The sequence below is a fragment of the Gobio gobio genome (assembly GCF_949357685.1).
Source record: "Gobio gobio genome assembly, chromosome: 4".
Taxonomy (NCBI): domain Eukaryota; kingdom Metazoa; phylum Chordata; class Actinopteri; order Cypriniformes; family Gobionidae; genus Gobio; species Gobio gobio.
This window is the reverse complement of record NC_137100.1, coordinates 58,590,331-58,616,083: the sequence shown is the minus strand read 5'-3', so window position 1 is coordinate 58,616,083 and position 25,753 is coordinate 58,590,331. Positions and strand designations below refer to the sequence as shown.

Here is a 25,753-nt window from a genome sequence, read left to right as displayed (position 1 = left end):
TGGCGGTTGGCAAACCAGCTTTTGGTAGCCTGGATACCAGCCAAACTTTGCCCCGCCCCCACAACATGTGAAGTCGGGAAGTTCGGTCTGGACTTGATCCGTTGTGGAGAAACAATGCTCGAACCAGAGATGTTCGGACCAATCTAATTGTCAGGATGGGCTTTATACGATGATGGACAGATGATCAACAGTATACAGTAACGTAATAATCCACGTCACCAAAGAGCGCTTGGGTTGAATTTGTTTACTAAACGGAGAACTTGTTCGTATATGCATTCACCTTTACTATTTCTCTCAAAAATGATGATCGTGTTGGTAAGTACTCTGTGCATCCTTAAATTCTTTTTACAACACCGGCAAAGATCATTTACACTAATCTTCTTCTTCGACTTCTTCCAGCGTGCGTGCAGTTGAGTTCTATTGACAAATTTGCGTCGCTCTGATTGGTTGTAGGCAGAGGTGGACAAAGTACACAACTCCATTACTTGAGTAAAAGTACTGTTGGTTAAATATTACTCCATTACAAGTGAAAGTTGTAAAGCTAGATTTTTACTAGAGTAAAAGTACATAAGTACTTGCTTTTAAAAGTACTTGAGTATCAAAAGTAAAAGTAAACGCATTATTTTATTGTTGTTGCATTGTTGTATGAATGCACACTGTTCTATCATGGTGGTTTAAGCCAGTCATGCTCCATCTGACATGCTAGCATATGCTAGCAAATTTTGATTTAGTTTTAGTCTTTTGACTATAACATTTTAGGCATCTGGATTGTTTTAGTTCGTTTTAATTGACTATAATACGATTTTAGTCAATAGAATTCAGTACTTGTTGTCTAGCGTTTGAGAGGCAGCTTTCTGTGTGCACTTTCGTGTCGTCACACTTTTTTAGACTTATCCACGTTTGCTCTTCTGAATTTTGACTTTTGCGCGCACTGCGTCTGGGAACTGCCGCCTTCTATTTTGCCATCAATTGATTGGTGTTCAAAAAAATACTTGGAAATCATTGAACTTCATGTGATCCTACAAGAGTGATTACAGATAGGCTGTCTGCAAAAAACAAAACAAAACCAAAGAATCACGTTTTAAAGAAGAAAATAAATCATCCACTAACTTTCATAGCGGCTACGACTTTCTACTTCGAGGGCCTTGATAGAAATGTAGTGGAGTAAAAAGTACGATATTTGTCTTTCAAATGTAGTGAGGTAAAAGTCATACGTTTCCAGAAAAAATACTACTCAAGGAAAGTACAGATACTCAAAAAGTGTACTTAAGTATAGTACTCAAGTAAATGTACTAAGTTACTGTCCACCTCTGGTTGTAGGTCTATCCAATTGAGTGCAGAGGCATTTTCGCCCCATAATCACAGCCCAATGGAGCAGTATATTCTGACTAGAATCTGAGTATGACTACGTCAGGCTAAGCTTTTGGTGCATTGCCGCCACCAACTGAACTGGAATGTGAAATGTAATGCGGAAGGACTGCCCTTACTTAAAAATATATATTCTCAAATATAATCTTGATGCTTTTATACATTTCAGAACATGTCAACCTTTCTAGCTCGTTTTGCCAACTAACCTATGCCACTCCCACACCATACGCGTCCTAGTGGCCAGCAACTTTTCTCTGTGACGAAACATGCACGGGTGAGTGACATATACACAATTTCTCGCGAAAACCATCCTGAAAGGTCTAAAATATTATTTAATATTACTTATAATAGGCATACCATAGTGAATCAGGGTAAGACAACAACACTTGATGATGAAGAATTGATGATGTATTGATTACGTAGTGGTTCTTTTTTGTTACATTTTGTTGAGTTCAACATTAAAGGCATAATATGTACGATTTTTGGATTAAAATATCCAAAATTCACTAGAACAATGTAATATATTTTGTTGAATTGTGTACTTACATTATCCCAAATGTTTTCAAGAATGTTTAAATCTGAAGAACTAAACAATTTTAACCAGGACACGGTCCATGCATCGCCTATCAATGACATCATACCCGCGTTACCCTCCATTGTTATATTATAGCTCAACACAGTTAGTCTTATTGTTTAAATCTTGTTTTCTTGATTTACCGCGAGTATGATGTTTTACCATGCCTAATATCAATCTAGCTCACTGCAGTGTGCAACAAGTGTCTCATAGTAGCTGCCGAGCGAATGCACAGAGTAACATTATAACATAACTTTCAACACACTCAAATGTCTCTAATATGATGAAACAGTGCTACGATATCCTACATACCCATGACTGGAAAAAACAGAAGCGGTCGCCTGTGGCATAAGAAAAGCTCCACTGCTCTCGAGCCATGTGTTGTGCTTGTCTCTCATTAGCAGTCGCTTCAGCGGCCTCGTTCCGCTCCAGCGGCTTTTGGCCCCACCCTGCTTCATTCTACAGTAACGTTACAGTAACGTAACATACAGAAATAAAAAATTAATACATTAGCTCAAGCATGAATATGATTTCTGGGAGAATAGGAGTCCCTTCGGGTTCTTTTCCACCGGCTGTAGAAGTGAAGACAACTACTCCCATGATTCCGCGAAAACAAGGCGTCATCAAACTACGCATGTGTTTTAAACAAGCGACCTCTAGTGGCAAAAATTACATAATGTTCCTTTAACTAAGATTAATAAATGCTGATGAAGTGTTGTTCATTGTTAGTTCATGTTAACTAAAGTAGTTAACTGTTAACAAATGAAACCTTATTGTAAAGTGTTACAATGTTATATTGGTAAAATATAGTAAAATATGACATAATTGACATAATTTTAACCCACACCCATTAAAACTTGATAGATATGTCTGAGCAGCTCTAGATGCACCGTTTTCATAGTTACCATAAATAAAACATTCAGGCATATTAAAGTAATGAGAACTTTCAAGCAAAGCGTGCTTAACTGTCATGAAAGTAATGTGGCAATGCAAAAACATGACTTGGAAAAACTAGAAAAGGTTCTAAAAAGAGGCTTAATTTTTTATGCATAATACATAATTTCTTATTTTGATCTTATTTTGGATCCTATGTCAGCTATATCACAAAGAACAGCCTCAGTGAGAGTGGGGGGAAAAAGATTTATGAATGGCTGGGTGAACAAGCAAAAAACAAAAGTAAGGAGTCTCTGGTGAGAAGTCGAGTGTGTTTTATACAGTAGGTGTGTAGAAGACTTCTCCACTGCTCAGTCGGCGCACAAGCTCTTTCCATAGGAGGTCTCTCTCCATCTGCACTCCTTTCATAATGCCGCGGTTCTCCTGTGCCCGGCGGGACAGATAGGGAATCACCTCGTTCACCGGACCATACGGCACATACTTGTACACTGGGAATCCTGCCTGAGCTAGAGATATGAACAGACAAGAAAAAAATAGCAATATTTTCAAGTGTGTGTGTGTGTGTGTGTGTGTGTGTGTGTGTGTGTGTGTGTGTGTGTGTGTGTGTGTGTGTGTGTGTGTGTGTGTGTGTTTTTTTGTTGACGATTTGATTGGCATTAATTTTATAACTGTACTTTTGGTAACACTTTATATTGTTTACTTTCATTAAGAGTATATATTAAATGCATGTCAATTGATGTCATGTCAATCAAAATCTTCATATAATATATTTATATTTTTTTCTAAATTAATATAAAAAGTATATATATATATATATATATATATATATATATATATATATATATGGGCAATCGATTAATTGCAATTAATCGCATCCAAAATTAAAGTATATAATATATGTGTGGGTACTGTGTATAATTATTATGTATATATAAATACACACACATGCATGCATATATTAAGAAGAATATGTTAAATTTATATATAAAATATTTATATTTATATATAAGATAAATTATATAAATATATATACAGTATATACATGCAAATGTTTCTTAAATAAATACATGCAAGTGTGTGTATTTATATATAAATAATAATTATACACAGTACACACATTATGTAAACACAAACTTTTATTTTGGATGCGATTAATCGATTGCCCAGCACTATTGCATTTATATAAATTAATTAATTAATATTACATGTATAATTGTATACATTTATTATATGTGGTATTATTGTGATTTTTTTTTTTAGATAAATAAAAGATGATGAAACATGAAACAAGCACAACTATGAAGGAAAATAAACTAAATTATGTACATTATACTTTTAATCCGGAAATTTACAATTCACAAATCTTAATCAAATATTGCAAATATTTTTAGTTTATAATAGGGTTTTATAATACTCAATTATTAAAACTCCAACTAAAATAAAAATGAATATGGAAATAAAAACTAATTTAAAATATTACAAAAAAATATAATAGTATCTCAATTATAATAAAATAGCACTGGTTTAAAATTAATGAACGTTATTGTAAAGTGTTGCTGTAATTTTGTGTGTAAAAACTGTGTGTGTGTGTGGTTCACCTAACGGAAAGCTGATTTGGTCACACATTCCCAGGAGCTGGCCGAAGTACACCTTCTTATCTGTGGGTGCCAGACCCATTTCATTCATCCTGTTAGACCATAAACACACAGAGCGCCGTCACAGAAAGTGAAAAATGAGAGACGCCCCTTTGGCAAGGTCATTTAATACCGGATACATTCTGGTGATTGCTCACTCAAAGTTTTACACCGTCTTATCAGTTACAGCCATTACACGCAGGAACAAGACACATTCTGAAACACTTAAGCTGATATTAAGTGTGAATGATGTAATAGGAGGATAACTATTGTGTACTTCCATACGAATCATGCCCTGGCGCCAGCCTTTGACATTGTGACAGACAATGTTAATGACATCAGTCACTGGCACACCTTTGTCAAATGAGGTTATACCCCTAGGGAGTGATTACATACAATTAATGATTGCACATTACATTATTAATTTACACAAATTAATTTACTCCCACAGGGATCTAAATGTTCATGATGATTCAAAGAAGAACAGAACCTAAACTACACTCTAAATGTGCGTTTGTTTTGTGCTTAACATCTCTTAATTTTATGTCCAGATGTTGATTTTTATTATCTAAGAAATATCAATATGCAGTCATTTAATTATGCTTTAAAGGTGCACTGTGTAAATTTTAGTGGCATCTAGTGGTGAGGTTGCAAATTGCAACAACCCAGCTCTCACCCCTCCCTTTCAAAGCACATAGAGAAGCTACGGTGGCTGACACAGGACAGGCGTGTCATCGTCTGAGACAGCAGAGAGTAGCTAGCGCTCTGTAGAGCAGTTTGTCCGTTTAGGGCTACTGTAGAAACATGATGGCGCAAAATGGCGACTTCACTGTAAGGGGACCCGCGGTGTATGTAGATAGAAATGGCTCATTCTAAGGTAATAAAAACATTACGGTTCATTATGTAAGGTCTTTATACACCGCTGAAAACATAGTTGTGTATATTATATTGCATTTCTGTCAATAGATATTTATAAATATTACACACTGCACCTTTAACTTTTCTATGTATACATTTTATTGATACACACTATCATTCAAAGGTTTTGGGGTTTTATTCAGCAAAAATGTATTAATCAAAAGTAACAGTAAAGACTATTTCTATTTCAAATAAATGCTGTCATTTCGAACATTCTATTCAACACATTTATCATGGTTTCTACTAAAATATGAAGCAGCACAACTGTTTTCAACATTGATAAGAAATGTTTCTTGAGCAGCAAAACAGCATATTAGAATGAAGGATCATGTGACACTGAAGACTGGAGTAATGATGCTGAAAATTCAGCTTTGCATCACAGGAATACATTATATTATAATGGCAAACTGTTATTTTAAATTGTAATAATATTTCACAAATTAATGTTTCTTGGTGAATATAAGACTTCTTTCAAAACATCTTACCGACCTCAAAATTGAGATGAAATATGAGAGATTACACACACACATACGCACGCATTATATTCTATTCCCTACCCCTAAACCTACCCATTACAGAAAACGTTCTGCATTTGTACATTTTCCAAAAACATAATTTAGTCTGATTTATAAGCTGTTTTTTTTTCCTCACGGGGACCAAAAATGTCCCCACAAGGACAAGGATTTTGGATATTGCCATATTTGTGGGACATTTTGTCCCCATAATGAAGGGTTTGCCAGGACACACACTATTTCAAAAAACTGACATTTACGTACACTAAATGGAATTTTTTATATAAAAAGAAAAAACAGATAAAATCACCTACAACTTTTATTATGTGTGATTTCCAATCATTTCCAATTTTGTGAAATTGTGCAAAAATGATTATATAATTATGTGTATAAAAGTCTGTCAATGAAAATAGCTTTAAAGGAATATGTGTTCACCCAAAAATGAAAAATTGCTGTTAATTTATTCACCCTCAGACCATCCAAGATGTAGGTGACCTTTTTCTTCAGTAGAACAGAAAAGAAGATTTATAGCTGAAACCGTGGTCTTTGGTAATTCATATAATGCAAGTCAATGGCTACCATTAATTTGAGAGTCAAAAAAAATTAAATAAAAATAAAAATTATCATGTAAAAAATGTGATATAATTATCATCAAAATTACACAGTATATATATATATATATATATATATATATATATATATATATACACACACACACACACACATTTTGTCTTGTCTATATATATATATATATATATAGACAAGACAAAATGAATAGGACCTGTGGCTCCTGATGATACATTGAGGTCTAATGAAGCGAGACAGTCAACAACATTATTACCAATCCACAAAATTGTAATTACTTGTGCTCATCCTGGATAATGTAACCTGTATAAAAATTAAGATAAAGTTTGCTTGCGTGATCTCAATGGACCCTTTTCACATTTGAAGGTTGCTCTGAAGCAGTTGTCGTCATATTTGGGTAAACTTCAATAGCGGTGAATGAGAGACTACATTAAATATATTTTTTTGTGTACCCATTTGCTCAAATTACACAAACTCGACAATAGTGTTTTCAAAACGTTCAAAAGAGGAAAAAAATCTGAGAGAAATTGACAAGAAATAAATACATTTTACCGTCACTCCCACAGCCGCTGTATTAGAAACACCCTCACAGCAGCGTTAACTAGTTTTTTTGTAATTTGATGCAGGTAATGCTCGCGCATGCGTCGTGGAGGCACACACGGAAGACAAGAACAAGTTGGATAAAAGGTGTTATTTTGATTTTTTTTTGCGCACAAAAACTATTGTCATCGCATCGTAAAATTATTGTATAGTCACTGTGGTCTGATGGACTTTGTAAGGACGTTTTAAGTGCCTTTTATGGATATTGGAAGTGTCAATGTACTGAATGCCAATGGAGGCCTATCTGAAGCCTTTCTCAGCCATCAGCTTTCAACAAAAATATCTTCATTTGTGTTCCGAATATGAACGGAGGTCTTACGGGTGTCGAACGACATGAGTTTTACAAAATTGCTTTTTATTTATTTTTATTAAACAGTGGTTTACTGAAGAAAAAAAAAGTGTCTGTCCTTAAATGAATTAAATTATAACTAAAAGTTAATTGAAGATATTGCTGTAAAATATATAGGGAGCCCTTACTTGCACATTAATATTAAGGTAAACAACAGAGCCCAAACTATTAGCCTAAATTGCTATTTATTTTTAGATATAATAATCAACACTCATATAACCAAGTACGCAAACATGTAAACTTCACATAAGGCAGTTTTTGCATTAACTTCTAAATCTAATTATAAAATCGTTTTTTTTCTCAAATTCGTTGTTGAAATATAATAATTTATGTCTGTCATTTTCATGACAGGTTTATTTAAACAAATGAAATAATCAAGACACACTAACAGGTTAAGTAGAATATAATTAATATAACGGCTATTATAGTGCATATATTTAGTGAAAGAGTTCGTTTAGTGAATAAAAATCTGTGGACACTGACTGACTGCCTGAGGTAAATGTGTTTACACATTTAATTAGTTTACAAGCATATTTAGGTCTTTCCGGCGTTGAAACACTGATTGAGCGATTACACCACATATGATACGTGACAGTAAGTTGTAATGTATCCTCAACATACCGTCAGATGTTCATTCATGTTTATTCTTTAGGAAGAGATGATCGATCGCGTTCACAGAGGATTGCATTCCGCTTGAACTGTGATCAGTCACGCCACATTAAAGAGCATCAAAACGGCATTTATCGTTTGAATTTTGTGATCAAATGGACTGAATACTTAATATGTTCGTGTGGGAACTCGGATTGTAGTGTGTTGCGCGCTTAAAACAAGCCGAGTGTTAACTGATAATTGTATTAAGAAACCGAAAGCCCTGTACCGAAACGGTTCGGTACGAATACGTGTACCGTTACACCCCTAGTTATCATGTGTAGGAACCGTGACATTTCAGCAGGTCACATTACAGAATATTTTTTTCTAACAAGACAAGTCTTAAATTGTCTATGCTGTTAATGTTCTTTTTCTAAATAAAACCTAATTATTAATTTTTTGGGATGGTGTGTCATTTTTGAGAACCTGTTATATTTGAGTGAAAAGAATCCTTTAGCCATCATTTTGTTGTCTATTAGTATTAGATGTATATGTGGTCGTTCAATAGCCATCTAATTGATGACTAGTCTATTATTGGGCTATGGTTAAACGTCTATTCGATTTTCACTGACAGCCCAAATGTAGCCTTGTTTTAGCCTAGACGCCTGGGCTGTGTTTTGACGTCTTTTAGACGCAAAATGAAAGATGGAAATTTTAGACGGTAATTCAATCTAATGATCGCTCAAATAACATCAAAACTGTGCAAATTATTATTATTGCTATACTTTGTTCTCAAATTGTTAATGTTAACAGCATTAGATTTGCGTGACTGTGTATTTAATGTTTCTTAGCGTTACCTGTAGATTTCAATTTCCGTATAGTCTATTCTTTTGCTTTTGACTACGAGTGAATCTCCAGTTGTCACTGATGATTGTTGTTTGGTCCTTTCTGGATTACAATCCACCATCAAAATGATACGTTTAATTACTCCAGCTGCTGTGAGAAAAGGCTATAAATGATCCGCTGAAGAACATGTGTTACTACCACTAGCCGGACTCTTTCTTTATGTATACAGACGCATTACCGTTGCGAATGGGGCTACGGTAAGGAGATTGTTTTGAATACTGGCTTGTTGTGCATTTTCTCAAAAAAAAAGTATGGATCATTTTTAACCAAAAAAAGTTACGGACTGCAGCTTTAAAAAAAACTTTTACGATGTTGATGACGGTTAAAACGCGTCATCACAGTCTGTGAAAAAGGGTCTATCGGGAAGATTGACTTTTCACAGATTCCCAATGTTTGAGCCTCCGTGCAAACATTTTATATGATGAACAGACTGTCTGGAACCCACCAAGGCTGTGGACTACAGGTAATAATGCTGTAAATAATGTTCAGTATCATGCACAGACTGATCGTTTCGCTTCATAAGACCTCAATGTATCCTCAAGTGCCAAGGGTATTCATTTTGTTTTGCCTGTATGCTTTTTTTGGACTCTCAAAGTAATGGTAGCCATTGACTTGCATTATATGAATCAACAAAGACCACGGTTTCAGCTTACAATTCTTCTTCAATGTTCCACTGAAGAAGAAAAAAAAGACACTCTACATCATGGATGGTCTGAGAGTGAATAAATTAACAGCAATTTTTCCTTTTTGGGAGAACTATCCATTTAACAAGATAAAAGGAGTCAGCCATTGTATTCCAAAATGTAATTTCAACTACCATTTTTTCCACCACAAAATATCTGGATATTTGAGTTGTGGTGGAAATGACATTTGTTCATGATGGTTCATACAGTACATAATTGAAAGAAAGAAGGAGAGTAAAAAAAAGTGTCCTACCTTCTGAGTGTATGCTTAACAGTGTCTAGATTGTGTGATGCCACCATGACATTTGCTTTCTTATTCTGTTCGATCTCCTCCAGCACGTAATCCAGACATCTGAAAGACACCAGCTGCTCATAAATCATCCTGGTTTTGGTCGGCACTTTCAGCCAACATTTTAACCTGACTGTTGACCGCCAAACACAAAAGCTTTTGAAAAGATCTGATTTATTTTGAAAGCTGTCAGAATGTGCCTTAATCATAAGAGGCTTACCTATGGTGAGATAAGCCAAGAGTCTAGATAAATCTCTCCTGCCTTTGAAACATTCTGTCAGCACACAAGACCGTCTGAATGAAGCACAGTTCAGGGTAAGTATAATGTTCAGATAAGGATCTATACTGTATGTAACAAGTATTTTAGGACTGTTGATCTGGACTCAGAAAAACTACTTGGCCATGTCATCTTGCTCCTTAAAGAGAGGCAACGTGAACTTGACGCATTTCCTGAATCATTACTTTCTCATTAAATGAAGGATTTTACTGTAATTTTCTGTTCCAAAACAGCAAATTGCCCACCAAGACAGCATTTTAGGAATTAAATGCCAGTGGTTCTCAATCATGGGCCCAGGGCTCTTTAGAAGGCCTCAGTAAACTTTCAGGGGTTCACAAAATTACATAAATTATTTAAAATAAGGCCCCAAAAAAAATCAAGATGACTGACATAATAAAATTATATAAGTCCTCCTTTAATTTGTCTTCAAATTAAAACAGGGTTTTCATGGTCTTGGAAAACCTTGAATTTTAAAGAGTGATTTCTAAAATGAAATGAAATAAATCTTAAAAAGTTATAGTCTTTGATAGATATTTATTTAATTGATCTACAGCATAAAATATCTTAGAAATTGCTCTTTGTGAGTAAAAATATATTTTTTTAAATCCTTATACAGTAATAACAAATGACTGTGCGATGTTTGTAAACACATAGGTCACAAAGAGTGCCCGTATGAGTTTTAAGCCTGGTTTCACAGACAGGGCTTAGAATTAACCAGGATTATACCTTTCAGGGCATCTGAGTAGCTTTTATAAATGTTCCTTAGACACAAACCTTACTGGTGTGCAGACAAAACAAGAGCACTGACATATTTCAAGACATGTTAGTACAAGTTGCTTTCAGTTAAAACAGCTCAAACATGGATTTTAGTCCAGGACAAGACTCTAAGGTTCACCCTTATTCACCCAAAAATGAAAATTCTGTCATTAATTACTCACCCTCATGTCGTTCCAAACCCATAAGACTTTCGGTCATCTTTGGAACACAAATTAAGATCTTTTTAAGGAAATATGAGCGCTTTCTGTCCCTTCATTGACAGCTACGCAACTACCACTTTGTCACTTTAGTCCAAATTTTCTGAAAATACTTGATCGCTTTATATGATGAACAGATTGATTTTAGGCTTTTATTCACATATAAACATTGATCAGCGACCATAAACAGAAGCTCAAATGAGCCTGCTTTATGCACGAGAACAAACCTCTTGCTGAAGCTCAAATGTGCTGCGTTACACGCGAAAAAACCTCATTGGTTCTTGCTGAAGCTCAAATGTGCTGCGTAACACGAGAATGAACCTCATTGGTTCTTGCTGAAGCTTAAAATGCTGCGTAACACACGAGAATGAACATCATTGGTTCTCGCTGAAGCTCAAACGTGCTGCGTTACACAAGAATGAACCTCATTGGTTCTTGCACGTCAAGCGAACATGCTTAAGCTTCCATTTACCACAACTGATGTGTGAGTTGATGAATGTTTATATGTGAATAAAAGGCTAAATTAAATTTGTTCATCTTATAAAGCGATCATGTCGCTTTATAAAATTAGGACTAAACAGCTCAATTCATATGGATTCATTTTACAATCTCTTTATGAACTTTTTGAAGCGTCAAAGTGGCAGTGGCATAGCTGTCAATGGAGGGACAGAAACCGCTCAGATTTCATCAAAAATATCTTCTTTTGTGTTCCGTTGTATTCCATGCTGTCTTGGCATTGAGATATCCTGCCAGTGTTGTTTGCATTTACAGTACTTTCCCCCTGGTTTCACAGACATCTTAAAAGGTTAGTTCACCCAAAAATGAAAATTCTGTCATTAATTACTCACCCTCATGTCGTTCGACACCCGTAAGACCTCCGTTCATCTTCGGAACACAAATGAAGATATTTTAGTTGAAATCCAATGGCTCAGAAAGGCCTCCATTGGCACAATGCACTTTACACTCTCAAGACCCATAAAAGATAGTAAAGACGTCGTTACAAAGTCCATCTCACTACAGTGCAGGTTCTACAAAAACTTTATGAAGCCACAAGAATAGTGTTTGTGCGCAAAAAAAACCTAAATAACGACTTATATAGCGATTCAGCGGTTTGGATCACCAAAGTCACGTGATTTCAGCAGTTTGGCGGTTTGACACGCGATCCGAATCATGATTTGACTCGCTGATTCATAACGCTTCGAAGCTTCATGATGCTGTGTTTTGAAATCGGTCATCACTATATAAATATTATATATATATATATATAAGTAATATAACTATTCTTGTTGCTTCATAAAGTTATTGTAGAACCTGCACTGTAGTGAGATGGACTTTGTAACCACGTCTTTAGTACCTTTTATGGGTCTTGAGAGTGTAAAAAACATTGTCCCAATGGAGGCCTTTCTGAGCCATCGGATTTCAACTAAAATATCTTCATTTGTGTTCCGAAGATGAACGGAGGTAGCCTGGATGCCAGCCGAACTTAGCCCCGCCCACAAAATTTTTACTCGGGCAGTTCGGTCTGGACTTGATCCATAGAGAAGTAATTATGCCCGAACAGAAACTGTTCGGACCAATGAAATTGTCTGGGCGGGCTTTAGACGATGATGGATAGATGATCAACAGTAACGTAATCATCCACATCATCAAAGGCGCTTGGGTTGAGTTTGTTCTAATCCTAAACGGAGAACTTGTTCGTATATACATTCACCTTTACTATTTCTCTCAGAAATGATGATCGTGTTGGTAAGTACTCTGTGTATCCTTACATTCTTTTTCACAACACCGGCAAAGTTCGTTTACACTCATCTTTTTCTTCTAACGCTAGGCTACTTATTCCAGTGTGCGTGCAGACAAGTTTTACAACAAAACCCGCCCAATTGCTAACGTTCCTCAAAACTAGCCAAAAACAAGCCCAAAAGCTTTCCAGGGGGGTTCTCTGGGAAAAAAAGGCATTTGGGGGGTAAAATATGTGTTATTTTGGAAGGACTGCCTGCTAAAATTCGCATTCCTGGGTCTGTATATCACATAATTGGGGTCGCTTCAACTCGTGGACTTGGCAACACAGTGCAGTTGAGTTCTGTTGACATTTGACTACTAACGTTATGCGTCGCTCGGTCGCTCCGTTGCTCTGATTGGTTGTAGGTCTATCCAATTGAGGTCTTTCCTGGTTCGGTTGAAACACGCCCCATAATCACAGCCCAACGGAGCAGTATCAGACTCATATTCTGACTAGAATTGAGTATGACGACGTCAGGCTAGAACGTTGGTTTTACGGGTGTCGAACGACATGAGGGTAAGTAATTAATGACAGAATTTACATTTTTGGGTGAACTAACCCTTTAAAATATGTCAGTGCCATTGTTTTGTCTCAGGATGCACACCAGTAATGATTTTTTTTTCTAAGACATGTTTATAAAAGCTACTTAAATGTCCTAATTGGAAAAACTAAGGTCTAATCCTGGCTTAATCTAGGGTCTGTCTGTGAAATCGGGCCATCATTTAATATGAATTAATCCAGAGATCAAGTCTGTAGATATCAAACAAATGTAATTTTATAGAACAATTCGAAATCAAGCATATAATATCATTCAAACTATTCAAAAAACTAGTACAGCATATATTTGAAATTTGGTTTTAATGTAAGCTAAGAGAAGTAGGACATATATTAAATATCAGACCACAGAGTTGTGGGCTGAAAGTGGGAGTCCATGGCCACCCGGTTCCCGCGGCCCTGCGTCAGACTCTATTGGAATCAGCTGTGATTGTTAGTCGAGTCTCTTGTGCGTTTTTTGCGAGTAGCTCTATTTGTTTTCCGTGGGTGAGTAACTGTTAATGGAGCTGCTGCCCAAGAAGAGCTTTTAGATGAGTCACTTACGAGGGTCCATTTCAGTTCAGATGCTGCCGTAGAAAGTAGCACAACAAGGCAGCTCACTAGTTTTCAAGAACAGACTTCAAATGTGAAATTCTCAAGGAAGAGTTTGGAACATTTCTTGCCTGTGGTACATTCTGTTAGTACATTCATAGTCAGGGTTGATGGGGTCTTCGTATCCAATCTCCACTGCTCGGCTTCTCTCCTGGTACATGTAAGCCCCCCTTACCAACTTGGCACCGAAACACCAGCCCTCTCTTCTCGATAGCTCAACGTCCATGGACACATTATCAAATGCCTCCTGAGCACAGAAAATTCATTACGTTGCAACAGATAACCTTATTTTAAATGCAACATTTCAGGAAATTAAAAAGATAGTTTTATCTAATAATTGAGTTTACGTCTCGCAATTCTGACTTTTTTAGAATTGCGTGATATAAAGTCAGAATTGCAAGATATAATGTCAGAATTGTGAGATATAAACTCTGCTTTTTTTTCTTGCAATTGCGAGTTTGTCACTCAATTCTCACTTTTGTCTCGCAATTGCGATATATAAAGTCAGAATTGTGAAATAAACAGAAAAAGTTTTTTTATCTCAATTCTGAGAAAAGAAGTCAGAATTGCGAGATATAAACTCGCAATTGCAACTTTATATTACGTAATTCTGACTTATCACACAATTCAGACTTTATATCATGCAATTGCGACTTTATATCACGTAATTCTAACTTTATATCATGCAATTGCGACTTTATATTACGTAATTCTGACTTTATTTCATGCAATTGCGACTTTATACCACACAATTCTGACTTTATATCATGCAATTGCGACTTTATATCACGTAATTCTAACTTTATATCACACAAATCTGACTTTATATCATGCAATTGCGACTTTATATTATGTAATTCTGATTTTATTTCATGCAATTCTGACTTTATATCACACAATTCTGACTTTATATCACACAATTCTGACTTTATATCATGCAATTGCGACTTTATATCACTTAATTCTGACTTGATATAAAGTCGCAATTGCATGAAATAATGTAATTCTGACTTTATATCACACAAATCTGACTTTATATCATGCAATTGCGACTTTATATCACGTAATTCTAACTTTATATCACACAATTCTGACTTTATATCATGCAATTGCGACTTTATATTACGTAATTCTGACTTTATTTCATGCAATTGTGACTTTATATCACGTAATTCTGACTTTATATCATGTAGTTCTGACTTTATAACACACAATTCAGACATTATATCGTGTAATTCTAACTTTGTATTACGTAATTCTAACTTTATATCACGTAATTCTGACTTTATATCTCTCAATTCTGACTTTATCACACAATTCAGACTTTATATCATGCAATTGCGACTTTATATTATGTAATTCTGACTATTTCATGCAATTGCGACTTTATATCACGTAATTCTGACTTTATTTCATGCAATTGCGACTTTATATCACTTAATTCTGACTTTATATCATGCAATTGCGACTTTAAATTATGTAATTCTGACTTTATTTCATGCAATTGCGACTTTATATCACACAATTCTGACTTTATATCATGCAATTGCGACTTTATATCTCTTAATTCTGACTTGATATAAAGTCGCAATTGCATGAAATAATGTAATTCTGACTTTATCACACAATTCAGACTTTATTTCATGCAATTGCGACTTTATATCATGTAATTCTGACTTTATAACACACAATTCAGACATTATATTGTGTAATTCTGACTTTATATTACGTAATTCTAACTTTATATCACAATTCTGACTTTATCTCTCAATTCTGACTTTATCACACAATTCAGACTTTATATCATGCAATTGCGACTTTATATCACGTAATTCTGACTTTATCACACAATTCAGATTATGGAAGCAGTAAGGGTGTACTTAGTTTGTCACACATGGCTTCTTTTTGGCATTATTGCATCTTAATTGCATTATATAAGTCACTTTGCAATACAAGTCACAACATGGTTCAGATGATAAATCATATTATATTTTAAAGGGTTAGTTAACCCAAAAATGTAAATTCTGTCATTAATTACTCACCCTCATGTCGTTCGACCCCCGTAAGACCTCCGTTCATATTCGGAACACAAATGAAGATATTTTTGTTGAAATCCAATGGCTCAGAAAGGCTTCAGATAGGCCTCCATTGGCATTCAGTACATTTACACTCCCAAGATCCATAAAAGGCACTTAAAACGTCGTTACAAAGTCCATCTCACCACAGTGACTCTACAATAATTTTACGATGCGACGACAATAGTTTTTGTGCGCAAAAAAAAAATCGAAATAACACCTTTATCCAGCTTGTTATTGTCTTCCGTGTGTGCCTCCACGACGTATGCGCGAGAATATGACGGCGCTCGGACACATGACCCAGAAGGGATTTGTTTACAAGCAGAGGATTTGTTTACAAGCAGAGGAAGACGCGCGTGTCTAAGCTGTTGGATTCTACATTGATCGTGCTTTAGGTCTCAGCGTAGTTCTCAAAATGGGGCTTAAGTGTGCATTTCATGGATTCCCGAACCCCGGCGCTACGTCATATTCTCGCGCATGCGTCGTGGAGGCACACACGGAAGACAATAACAAGCTGGATAAAGGTGTTATTTCGATTTTTTTTGCGCACAATAGTTTTTGTTCCGAATATGAACGGAGGTCTTACGAGTGTCGAACGACATGAGGGTGAGTTATTAATGACAGAATTTTCATTTTTGGGTGAACTAACCCTTTAATTATATATTCCGGTTTATATTCCATTTGGTATATATATATCTTAAAGGTTCAGTAGCAACAAACGTGTAAGAATTTTTAGTGTAAGAATCCTTGTAAGAAACCCTATTATGCTAGAAAAGTAGTATATGGAGACTCAATGATGTTGCCATCAGTCTGTGTGCACTTTATGTTTAATTGTCACCATTTATTTCCTTTCAGGATTAATTTCAATTCAAAGATAGATTGCAAGCACCAGTGTTAAATATCAGCTTTGATGTTGCATTGGCTAAATGTTATTCTGTTATAACAGCATGTTTTCTGCACAGCATCTAACCATCTCACTGCAGCTAAAGCCCAGAATATCATCATCTGATCCAAGTTAACACCATTCATATGTGCCAGACGTGTGTGTGTGTGTGTGTATGAACAAGGCTCACTTTGAGGTAGCACTGATAGGTGTTGAAAACGACAGCTTTGTCTCTGTTGAATATTCTCTTCATCTCCACAGTGAGTCTGCTGATGGCAGGCTGGAAATATGTCTGTTCTGCATCCACCATCAGCCTGACGCCATTTTCCACCGCATGCTGTTCAACACATGAGAAGCAGGCAATGTAACAGTGAGATAAAAACACTTTCATCAGCGGACAAAAAAGATATTGGCCCAGACAGCAGCATTTGAATTGATGTTTCACCAATCTTTCCTGACATAACCAAGGATTTGTCAGGAAATAATGACGCTATAAACCGCAATCACCTTTCAAACAAAACATATTCAAAGTTGTTTGATAGGTTTAAATGCTAAAACATATATACTGTTCAACATGAAGGTACAAAGTTCAAAAGTTTGGGTTGGTATGATTGCTTCTGTTTTTAAAATAAGTCTGTTATGTTGAAGACTGCATTTATTTGATCAAAGCCTGTAATATTTGAAAATATTATTACAATTTAAAATAACTTTTCTATTTTAATGTATTTTCAAATGTAATTTATTCCTGTGATCATTACTCCCTCAGAAATAATTCTAATATGCTGATTTGATGCTCAAGAAACATTTCTCATTATTGTTATTATTATCATTTTAAAAAGAGTTGTGCTGCTTAATACTTTTGTGGAAACAGTGACATTTTTCTTCAGGATTCTTATAGAATGTAAGAAAGAACACCATTTATTTGAAATAGAAATCTTTTGTAACATTATAAATGTTGTTATACATTTATTAAAACACTTTTGGTACATTTAAGTCATATGGAAGCTTGTTTCCGCCACAGAATAAACATTAAAAAGGTAATTGCGACTTTTTATTTCACAATTGTGACTTTTCTTCTCAAAATTGGTTGTTATAAACTTGCAATTGCGAGGTATAGGGCCCTATCATACACCCGGTGCAATATGGCGCCAGGCACGACGCAAGTGTTTTTTGCTAGTTTCAGCCCGACGCAGTTTTCATTTTCATGTCCAGCGCCACGTTGTTTAAATAGCAAATGCATTTAAGCCCATCTGTTTGCCCATGGGCGTGCTGGTCTGAAAACAAGGTGTGTTCAGAGTCAGACGCATTGTTGGTGCGTTGCCATTTTCAGGCAGGAAACTGAAAACCACTGTGCCATTGACCAACAAGAACCTGGGGGCTGTACCATGATGGTAGTTTAACAAACTCAGGGTTACAGGATTAGTTTCGAGTTGACAAAACCAAACCAATCTATTCAGGCTTTGTTGGTCCCATGATGCTGATCATCAGCTTTCTCTGTCAACTCAGGCTTTGATCCTGAGTTTAGGAGTTTAGCTGTGAAATCAGCAGTGAACAGCCAATCACAGGCTGTGGATCAGTGAAACTGAGATTCACTTCTCGCGAGAGAAGCAACAAAATTGATTTCTCTCTTCTGCAGAATATTACATGATTGAAAATATTAAGAATTTAAACGGGAAGAAGAAAAGAGCTGTCTATGAAAGTGGACAACTTTAAGAAAAATCTTACTTAGTCAGTGCAAGTAAAAGTTAGTTTAGTTGATATATAGAGATAATTTAACATTTAAGCTCACATGTAGTAATTTTTATAGCTTAGTTTAGTTGATATATAGAGAGAATTTAACATGTAAGCTCACATGTAGTAATTTTTATAGCTTTATTTATTGATTTTAAAACTTATTTGTATGGCCTTTATATAGGCTATTTATATTAATATTAGTTTGAACTATGTGCCTATTAATGATTGATGAACTAAAATGATACATGTGTAATTGCTTAAGGGTATGATAATTACATAAATTATATCTAAGTCATTCAAAATTATTATTATATTAAATAAGCATTGTTAAAAGCCAGACACTTTAGTCTTTATAAGTCCCTGTAAAGTCAAAATAAAATCTCAGAATTGCCTTTACAAGGACTTTAAAAACCATTTGATATGTAGTGACCTTTAATTTGGAGAAGAAACAGGGGGAGTGACTTCATTGCATCAGAGGTGTGTAACTTTGCTCCAAGCTGATTGGTCTAATTTCAGTTTGAGATCTCTTATCCAGAACATAACCTGCCCTGGAGAAAGGTTAGCCGCGGAGCGTAAGTTACTATGGAGATGAACACTGATAAAAGCTAAACCACTTTAATGGTACCTAAAACCCAGGATTGGCACAAACTAAGCTTAAACATATCTGGCTAGCCAGCTAAACCGGCTTCATGTTATAGGCCCCAGGTCTAAAGTCAATAGCGCAGTATTTTTTGTGTTATTTAAAGGGCCTATAGGCGGGTGCACAACGCGTGTACACTCTGCTTATTACTCACACAGGGCAGCAGCAGCACACACAAATTCTTAAAAATGAAAAATTAAAAGATTAAAATGTAAAAGATTATTATTGTCTACATAAATATAAAAATACCTACATGTCATAATGGATAGTCATTGCATGTATCAGAATTAGCCTACCTATATTTGCAGTAATGACAAGTAAGCAGGCGTCATTGGACGAGCAGATCTGTTTCCCTGTAAGCGTTCAGTTTTTCCGCTTGCAAATTCTGCCATGTACTGTAAATAGCGAATCCGCCATGGTGCGAGTGCAACTGGCTCTTAAAGGGGATGGGAGATGAGACTCTGATTGGTTTATTGCATGTTATGCCCAAAACATACCCATTACTCATTAAGAGAATAGGGACAAAACTTTTAGGCCATGCGCCGGGCCGCTTTTGTCCATCTTTAAACTAGCAAAAGTGGATTCGGACACACGCTAAGTGCACCGTGTGCTTCAGACCATGCGCTTAGACCATTAAAATAGGGCCCATAAACTTCTGATCACGCAATTCTTACTTTATAACTATAATTTCGCAATTCTGAGAAAAAAGTAGCAATGATTTTTTTAATTGCTTTATTCCATGGTGTAAGCTTCCATAAATTCATCCTTGCTGAATAAAAATTTAAAAAAATTGACTAACCCCAAACTTTTTAACAGTATTGTAAATCTGTTTCGTTTTGGTCTTTTTGTCATTTTATGTGTAAGGAAAGTAGGGATAAGATCTAGGAAAGGACATTGGAATAAGTTCAAATAAATAAATTCAAACCCATGTCTCCCACATGAGCACTAACTCGCTGTAGAATGAGTGAAATCCCCTAGGTCACAGTTCCAACTTGTAAAACACTTTGATTTGTGTATTCCAGGTAACCAACTTAAAGAAAAAACTGCTAAATGAAATCTCTAAACTTTGTTTGGTTTGGCACTTCCAGGCTGAAAAACAGGAAGCACTGAGCCTACTGTGAGTCACACAGCTGGTACTGCTTGTACCAGAGGCCTTTCACAGTGCGACATAAACCCGATACATGTTCCTCACATCAAGTCGACGGGGCGGAACAGACTCTCTAACCTCCACACTCTGCTGAAGGCTTTCTCAAAATCAATCTCTGTTATATTCTTCATCCATGACTGTCTGGTAGAGCATGACCTTCTGACACTCTGCATGAATACCACAGGAGAAAATATAAGAGGAACGCAGCCAATGAACACACCTTAGCCAACACGTCCAGTCGCTGAAGCATCCTTTTCATCTGCCTTTCCTCTTCCTCAGTGAACTTGGACAGAAGAGGCTCCAACTGACCAGTCTGTTCAAAAAATAAATAAATAAAAAAAGGAAAGAAACTCATATGGGTGCATTTTTATTTGGGAAGTGAATCTTAGTAATAATACTTTTTTTCATTCTCTTATCGTTTTTTTTGTCTGGATAGATGGTTTCGATTTATTGGACAGAGATCTTTAAGGTAAAGGGCTTTTATTTTAAATCAAAATGCATTATTGTATTTTAGTTTATTGTGCAATAAGAAAGCCACTTCATAAAGACTGTAAACATTGGTTTTCTTTGTCATATTTGTGATGTTACAGTAAAAACCTGTTTTCTGTTTGAGAGGTCTAAGGGGCTGTTCACATAGAATGTGTTTTCCATTGTTTTTGAATGCAAACACAGGCTAGACTTGCGTTTTTTTGCAGCGCCTTGCGCATGGCATAGCATTCTAAAAACACAGCTAAAGTTAAAAAATGAATCTCTAAACCTTGTACTTTTTTTGTTCTACTGACCTGCGTCTCGTTCTATGTGAATCGGTCCCAACGTGTCAACTTCCAGCTTAACCCCCTCGAGTCGGCCGTCACGCCGGTATGATCAACTCAACTCAAATAACTCTGTCGATTTTTATCATTCAGGCAAGTGTTATACATCATTATCATCTGTTAAGTTTTTACTTTTATTTGTGTACAGTCACAATAAAAACAAAATGTTGTGCTTTCTGCAAAATAAAGAAAACAAACATCTGCAGCCTCTCTCTCAATGACGTTCATTCAGATAGTCTTCAGAAAATGAATTGTAACTTAGTGAAATACTTATCACACAAACATGAGACATATGTCTAAAGAAACATTAAAATGTCAGTTTTAAATAATGTAAATCAAAACGAAAACAAATATTCTCTGTTTATGTAATTGTGACGCCCCTGTTGGCTGTTCCTTGTCGTGTGTGTGTGTGTGTGTGTGTGGTGTCTGTATTGTTTGCAGGTGACGGGCTGATTGCGGTGTGATTGGGAGCACCGGCTTCATGGTGTTCATTGCTCCCTATAAAGGCGGATCATTCCTGTTGGTTTTGTGGGATCTGGATTTGGTGGCTGTTCTAAGCTCTTTGTCCCATATGGCAAAACCCTGGTTCATTTTAAGCACGAATGTAAAATAAAGCTCATACTTCGCAAGATGAATGTACTCGTCTTCTCCTTATTTGTAGTGATCCTTTGTGATCGCAACATTAATCTTTTTGAAGAGAGAGAGATGTCAGTCTTTCGCGAGCCTCTTCATTATTGACTAATGCGCCACGTCCACCGAGCGCGCGTTCTATAGAGATTCAAATACTACAAGATCCAGAGTCAACGCCCACATCAACTCAAATAAACACATCAAGTGGAGTGCTATACTTTAGCTACATAGTTTTGAGACGTGTTGTGGAATAATCCTGGAAAAATTTACCTCATGAAAAGCTGTTTATTTCTAAGAGCAACGGATTCAGCCGCTGATTGTGAGGCAGGTTTATTCTGTTAAAAGTACAAGTATCTGTGAATATTAAACGCAAAAAGACATAAAATGTCATAGACGCAAGACTGTTTAGACAAGATTTATTTGGCCTGTTTTGGACAGATTATGACGTGTTTATTGTAAAATAGCCTAGTGTCACATCAATAAAGCTTTTATTTGCAAAGTTCTGCTCAGATGCTATAAATATAGTACCAGTCATGCCCGATTTTGGAGAGGAACAACCTCTGACCGAACAATAGGTTTTTTTTTTGTGCTATTTTTCTTGTTATCCTGTTTGGAAACTATATTTATTTGTGATGCTTGCTAATTGTAATTGCTCATACTTGAGGTGTTTACTTTTAATGTCAGTTTCCACTTTAATTTTAGTCTTAATTTTTAGTAATTTCTTTTATAAAATAATATTTTTAAATATTTAAACATGTATAATTATTATAAATATTATATTATGGTTAATTTAGTTTATTTCCAGTTAGTAATTTTAGTGCTTCAACTTGCAGTTGTGGTCAGAATTATTGGCACCCCTGCTAAATATAATCAAAGATGGCTGTAAAAAAATAAATCTGCATTGTTTATACTTTTGATCTTTTATTAAAGCTACACTGTGTGATATTTTCCCCCATCTAGCAGTGAAAAGGTATATGACCATCCAGAGAATATTAGTTTCTGTTCCTCTCAATTCCGATTTCGTTTTAACTGCTACGGTGGCCGATTTAGTCCAAGATTAACATGGCTTCCAGTTCGACCTCGTCCACATTCGACACGGAGCCATCGAGTGTTAAAAATGTACGGGTATGTCCCTCTTTGGCTTATGTACTTTCAAGATGCAACTAGCATTCGAACCCCTCACCCGTATGTATTTTCAATGGCATATTATAAACTTACGAGAATACTTTATTACTTGAAAGAAGTAAATATACATTAATGAGCACATATATTTTTGAAAGAACTAAGTGTTTTTAGCTAAGAATAAACTAAAAAAGTTACACAGTGTAGCTTTAAAACAAATTGCAAAATTCGAACCTTTCATTAAAGTAAAAGAATTGAAAGTGGGTGGTAAATCACATTATGAAATAAATGTTTTTCTCCAATGCATGTTGGCCACTATTATTGGCACCCAATTATTGCAACCTCCTTTTGCCAAGATAACAGCTCTGAGTCTTCTATAATGCCTGATGAGTTTGGAAAATACATGACAAGAGATCAGAGACCATTCCTCCATACAGAATCTCTCCAGATCCTTCAGATTCCCAGCTCCATGTTGGTGCTTCTTCTCTTCAGTTCAGCCCACTCATTTTTTATAGGGTTCAGGTCAGGGAACTGGGACGGTGGAAGCTTCATATTGTACTCTGAGACACATTTTTGTATTGATATTGATGTTTGTACTAATGGAAGATCCAACCACGGCCCATTATAAGATATCTAGCTGAGGCCAGATTTTTTATTTATTGGTATTTGCTAGAATCCATGATACCAAGTACTCTATCTGAACAAGATGTCCAGGACCTTCAGCAAAAAAAAAAAAAATTAGCCCCACAACATTAAAGATCCAGCAGTATATTTATCCATGGGGTACTTTTTATCCGTTTGCACCAAAACCATATGGTGGGTTTGCTGCCAAAAAACTGTTTTTTTTAGTTTCATCTGACCATAGAACCCTGTTCCGTGTTCTACGTTGTGTCTGAAAAAATGTATATGCTGGAGTTTGTCTAAATTATTTCCCTGATGGTGGGAATGGGGATTTTCAATTCTTTAGGTATTTTCTTACAGCCATTTTGTAAAGCTCAGCAATCTTTTGCTGCACATCAGAACTATATTCTTTGGTTTTACTCATTGTGATGAACGATTAAGGGAATTTGCCCTTTGAGTTTCCTCATACTTATACTCCTGTGAATCAGGAAGTCATGACTGGATAATGTCGCTAGTCACTGGTGTGCTAAAAAACTGTAAATGTTAATGGGAATATACTTCAGAGATATTTTACACATAAGAATTCTAGGGGTGCCAATAATTGGAGAAAAAACATTTATTTCATAATGTGATCTTTTTCAGCCATCTTTGATCATATTTACCAGGGGTGCAAATAATTCTGACCACATCTGTAAACATGTCAGTTAGTTGCCAAGACAGCATTTCTAATTTTCATTTAATGTAGTCATTTTCTAATATTTATATTTAATTTCAATTAAAAATGTTGTTATAGTTTTAGTTCACGCTTATAATGCTGACACAAAAACAAATGATACCTCAAATCATTCATTAGCAAACCACAAAATTTTGTTCAGAGTAATTTTAAAAAATATTATTTTTATGCTGAAACATACACCTTTAAGTTATGCAAAAAAATAAATGAAGACTATTTTCTGTGCTTGTGTTTCTCTTGCAGGCAAAAATGTCTTCGTAATCTAATTACCTGGGAAAAAACTCAAAACTGTGAAGGGGCAAGTGCAGTGTTTATAGAACCAATTAGACCATGAGAAATCGATAACCCTCTTAATTTATGCTGTGGTTAAGGTGTCCGTTTCTTGCTGTCTGCCTACCTGCAGGTTCGGGACAACTAGTAGATCAGATATCTTTGTTCTCTCATCAAGCAGACTGTTCCAGTCCAGCATGTCCACCGTGCTTTGGGGAACATACAAAAATACAGCATTTATATTTCAGCAGATTCCGTTTTTTAAACATCAAATGACTTGCATCTTTACAGAACTGGTAGACTCTGCAGAGCAAAGTGCTCTTATATGAGTTCAGGTACAGATGGGGTTTAGTTGACTCAAGGGGGTCAAGCGGAGGGGGGCAGTGTAATTGAGCACCCGTGGAATAGTCCTTGAGTAGCTCTCCTCAGTTCATATGATAACTTCATTGTCTGCGATTGATTGAGAAGATTTACAAGTCTGAGTGTCAGAACAGCTACGGGAAACTGGTGTTTCTCACCCTGATGAGTGCAGTCGTCCATCAGAGAAGTAGCTCTGAATGTTGCCTTGAGCTCCCAGCCAGGCTAGACATGTCTGCAAAGAAGACACATTTTTATACATCAGATCAAACACTGAAAAAATACTGTGATTAAAGGAAAGATTCACCCAAAATGAACCGATGGGGGGTTTAGAGTTCCATGGAAATCAAAATGATACATTTTGAAGAATGTTTCAGTTCTTAAAGGAACACGCCGCATTTTTTTAAACGAGATGCTAACGGTCTAATCAGATTCAATGATCTATGCTAAGCTATGCTAAAAGTGTTACCGCCAGACCCGGAGATCGGCTGAATGGATTCGAAAACGGTAAAACTCAACTGTTTAACTCTAGGGGAGTTTGAAAATGAGCCTAATTTTAAAAATAAATGGCCGTTCACACCAACTATAACGATAACTATTATAGCGTTCACACCAACTTACGGTAAATGTTCTGTTTATTATAAGCACATGC

At 35.8% G+C, this 25,753-nt stretch overlaps 1 protein-coding gene across 2 annotated transcripts in view; it reads right to left on the bottom strand.

The window, feature by feature from the left end:
• Window positions 1–3,062: 3,062 nt before the first annotated feature.
• prodhb (proline dehydrogenase (oxidase) 1b) overlaps window positions 3,063–25,753 on the bottom strand; it is a 48,321-nt gene continuing 25,630 nt past the window's right edge. Inside the window, exons 7-15 of one of the 2 annotated variants that reach the window (XR_013816336.1) lie at window positions 25,263–25,336; window positions 24,872–24,953; window positions 20,777–20,869; window positions 17,226–17,372; window positions 14,149–14,324; window positions 10,121–10,194; window positions 9,865–9,963; window positions 4,435–4,523; window positions 3,063–3,342 (exon numbers count right to left, since the gene is read on the bottom strand). Coding sequence is in view for 1 of the 2 variants with exons in the window: in XM_079814796.1 (XP_079670922.1) it covers window positions 3,152–3,342; window positions 4,435–4,523; window positions 9,865–9,963; window positions 14,149–14,324; window positions 17,226–17,372; window positions 20,777–20,869; window positions 24,872–24,953; window positions 25,263–25,336 (951 nt within the window). In the remaining variant the exon portion in view is untranslated. The remainder of the gene's footprint in view (window positions 3,343–4,434; window positions 4,524–9,864; window positions 9,964–10,120; window positions 10,195–14,148; window positions 14,325–17,225; window positions 17,373–20,776; window positions 20,870–24,871; window positions 24,954–25,262; window positions 25,337–25,753) is intronic. The other variant, XM_079814796.1, reaches the window with a different exon arrangement.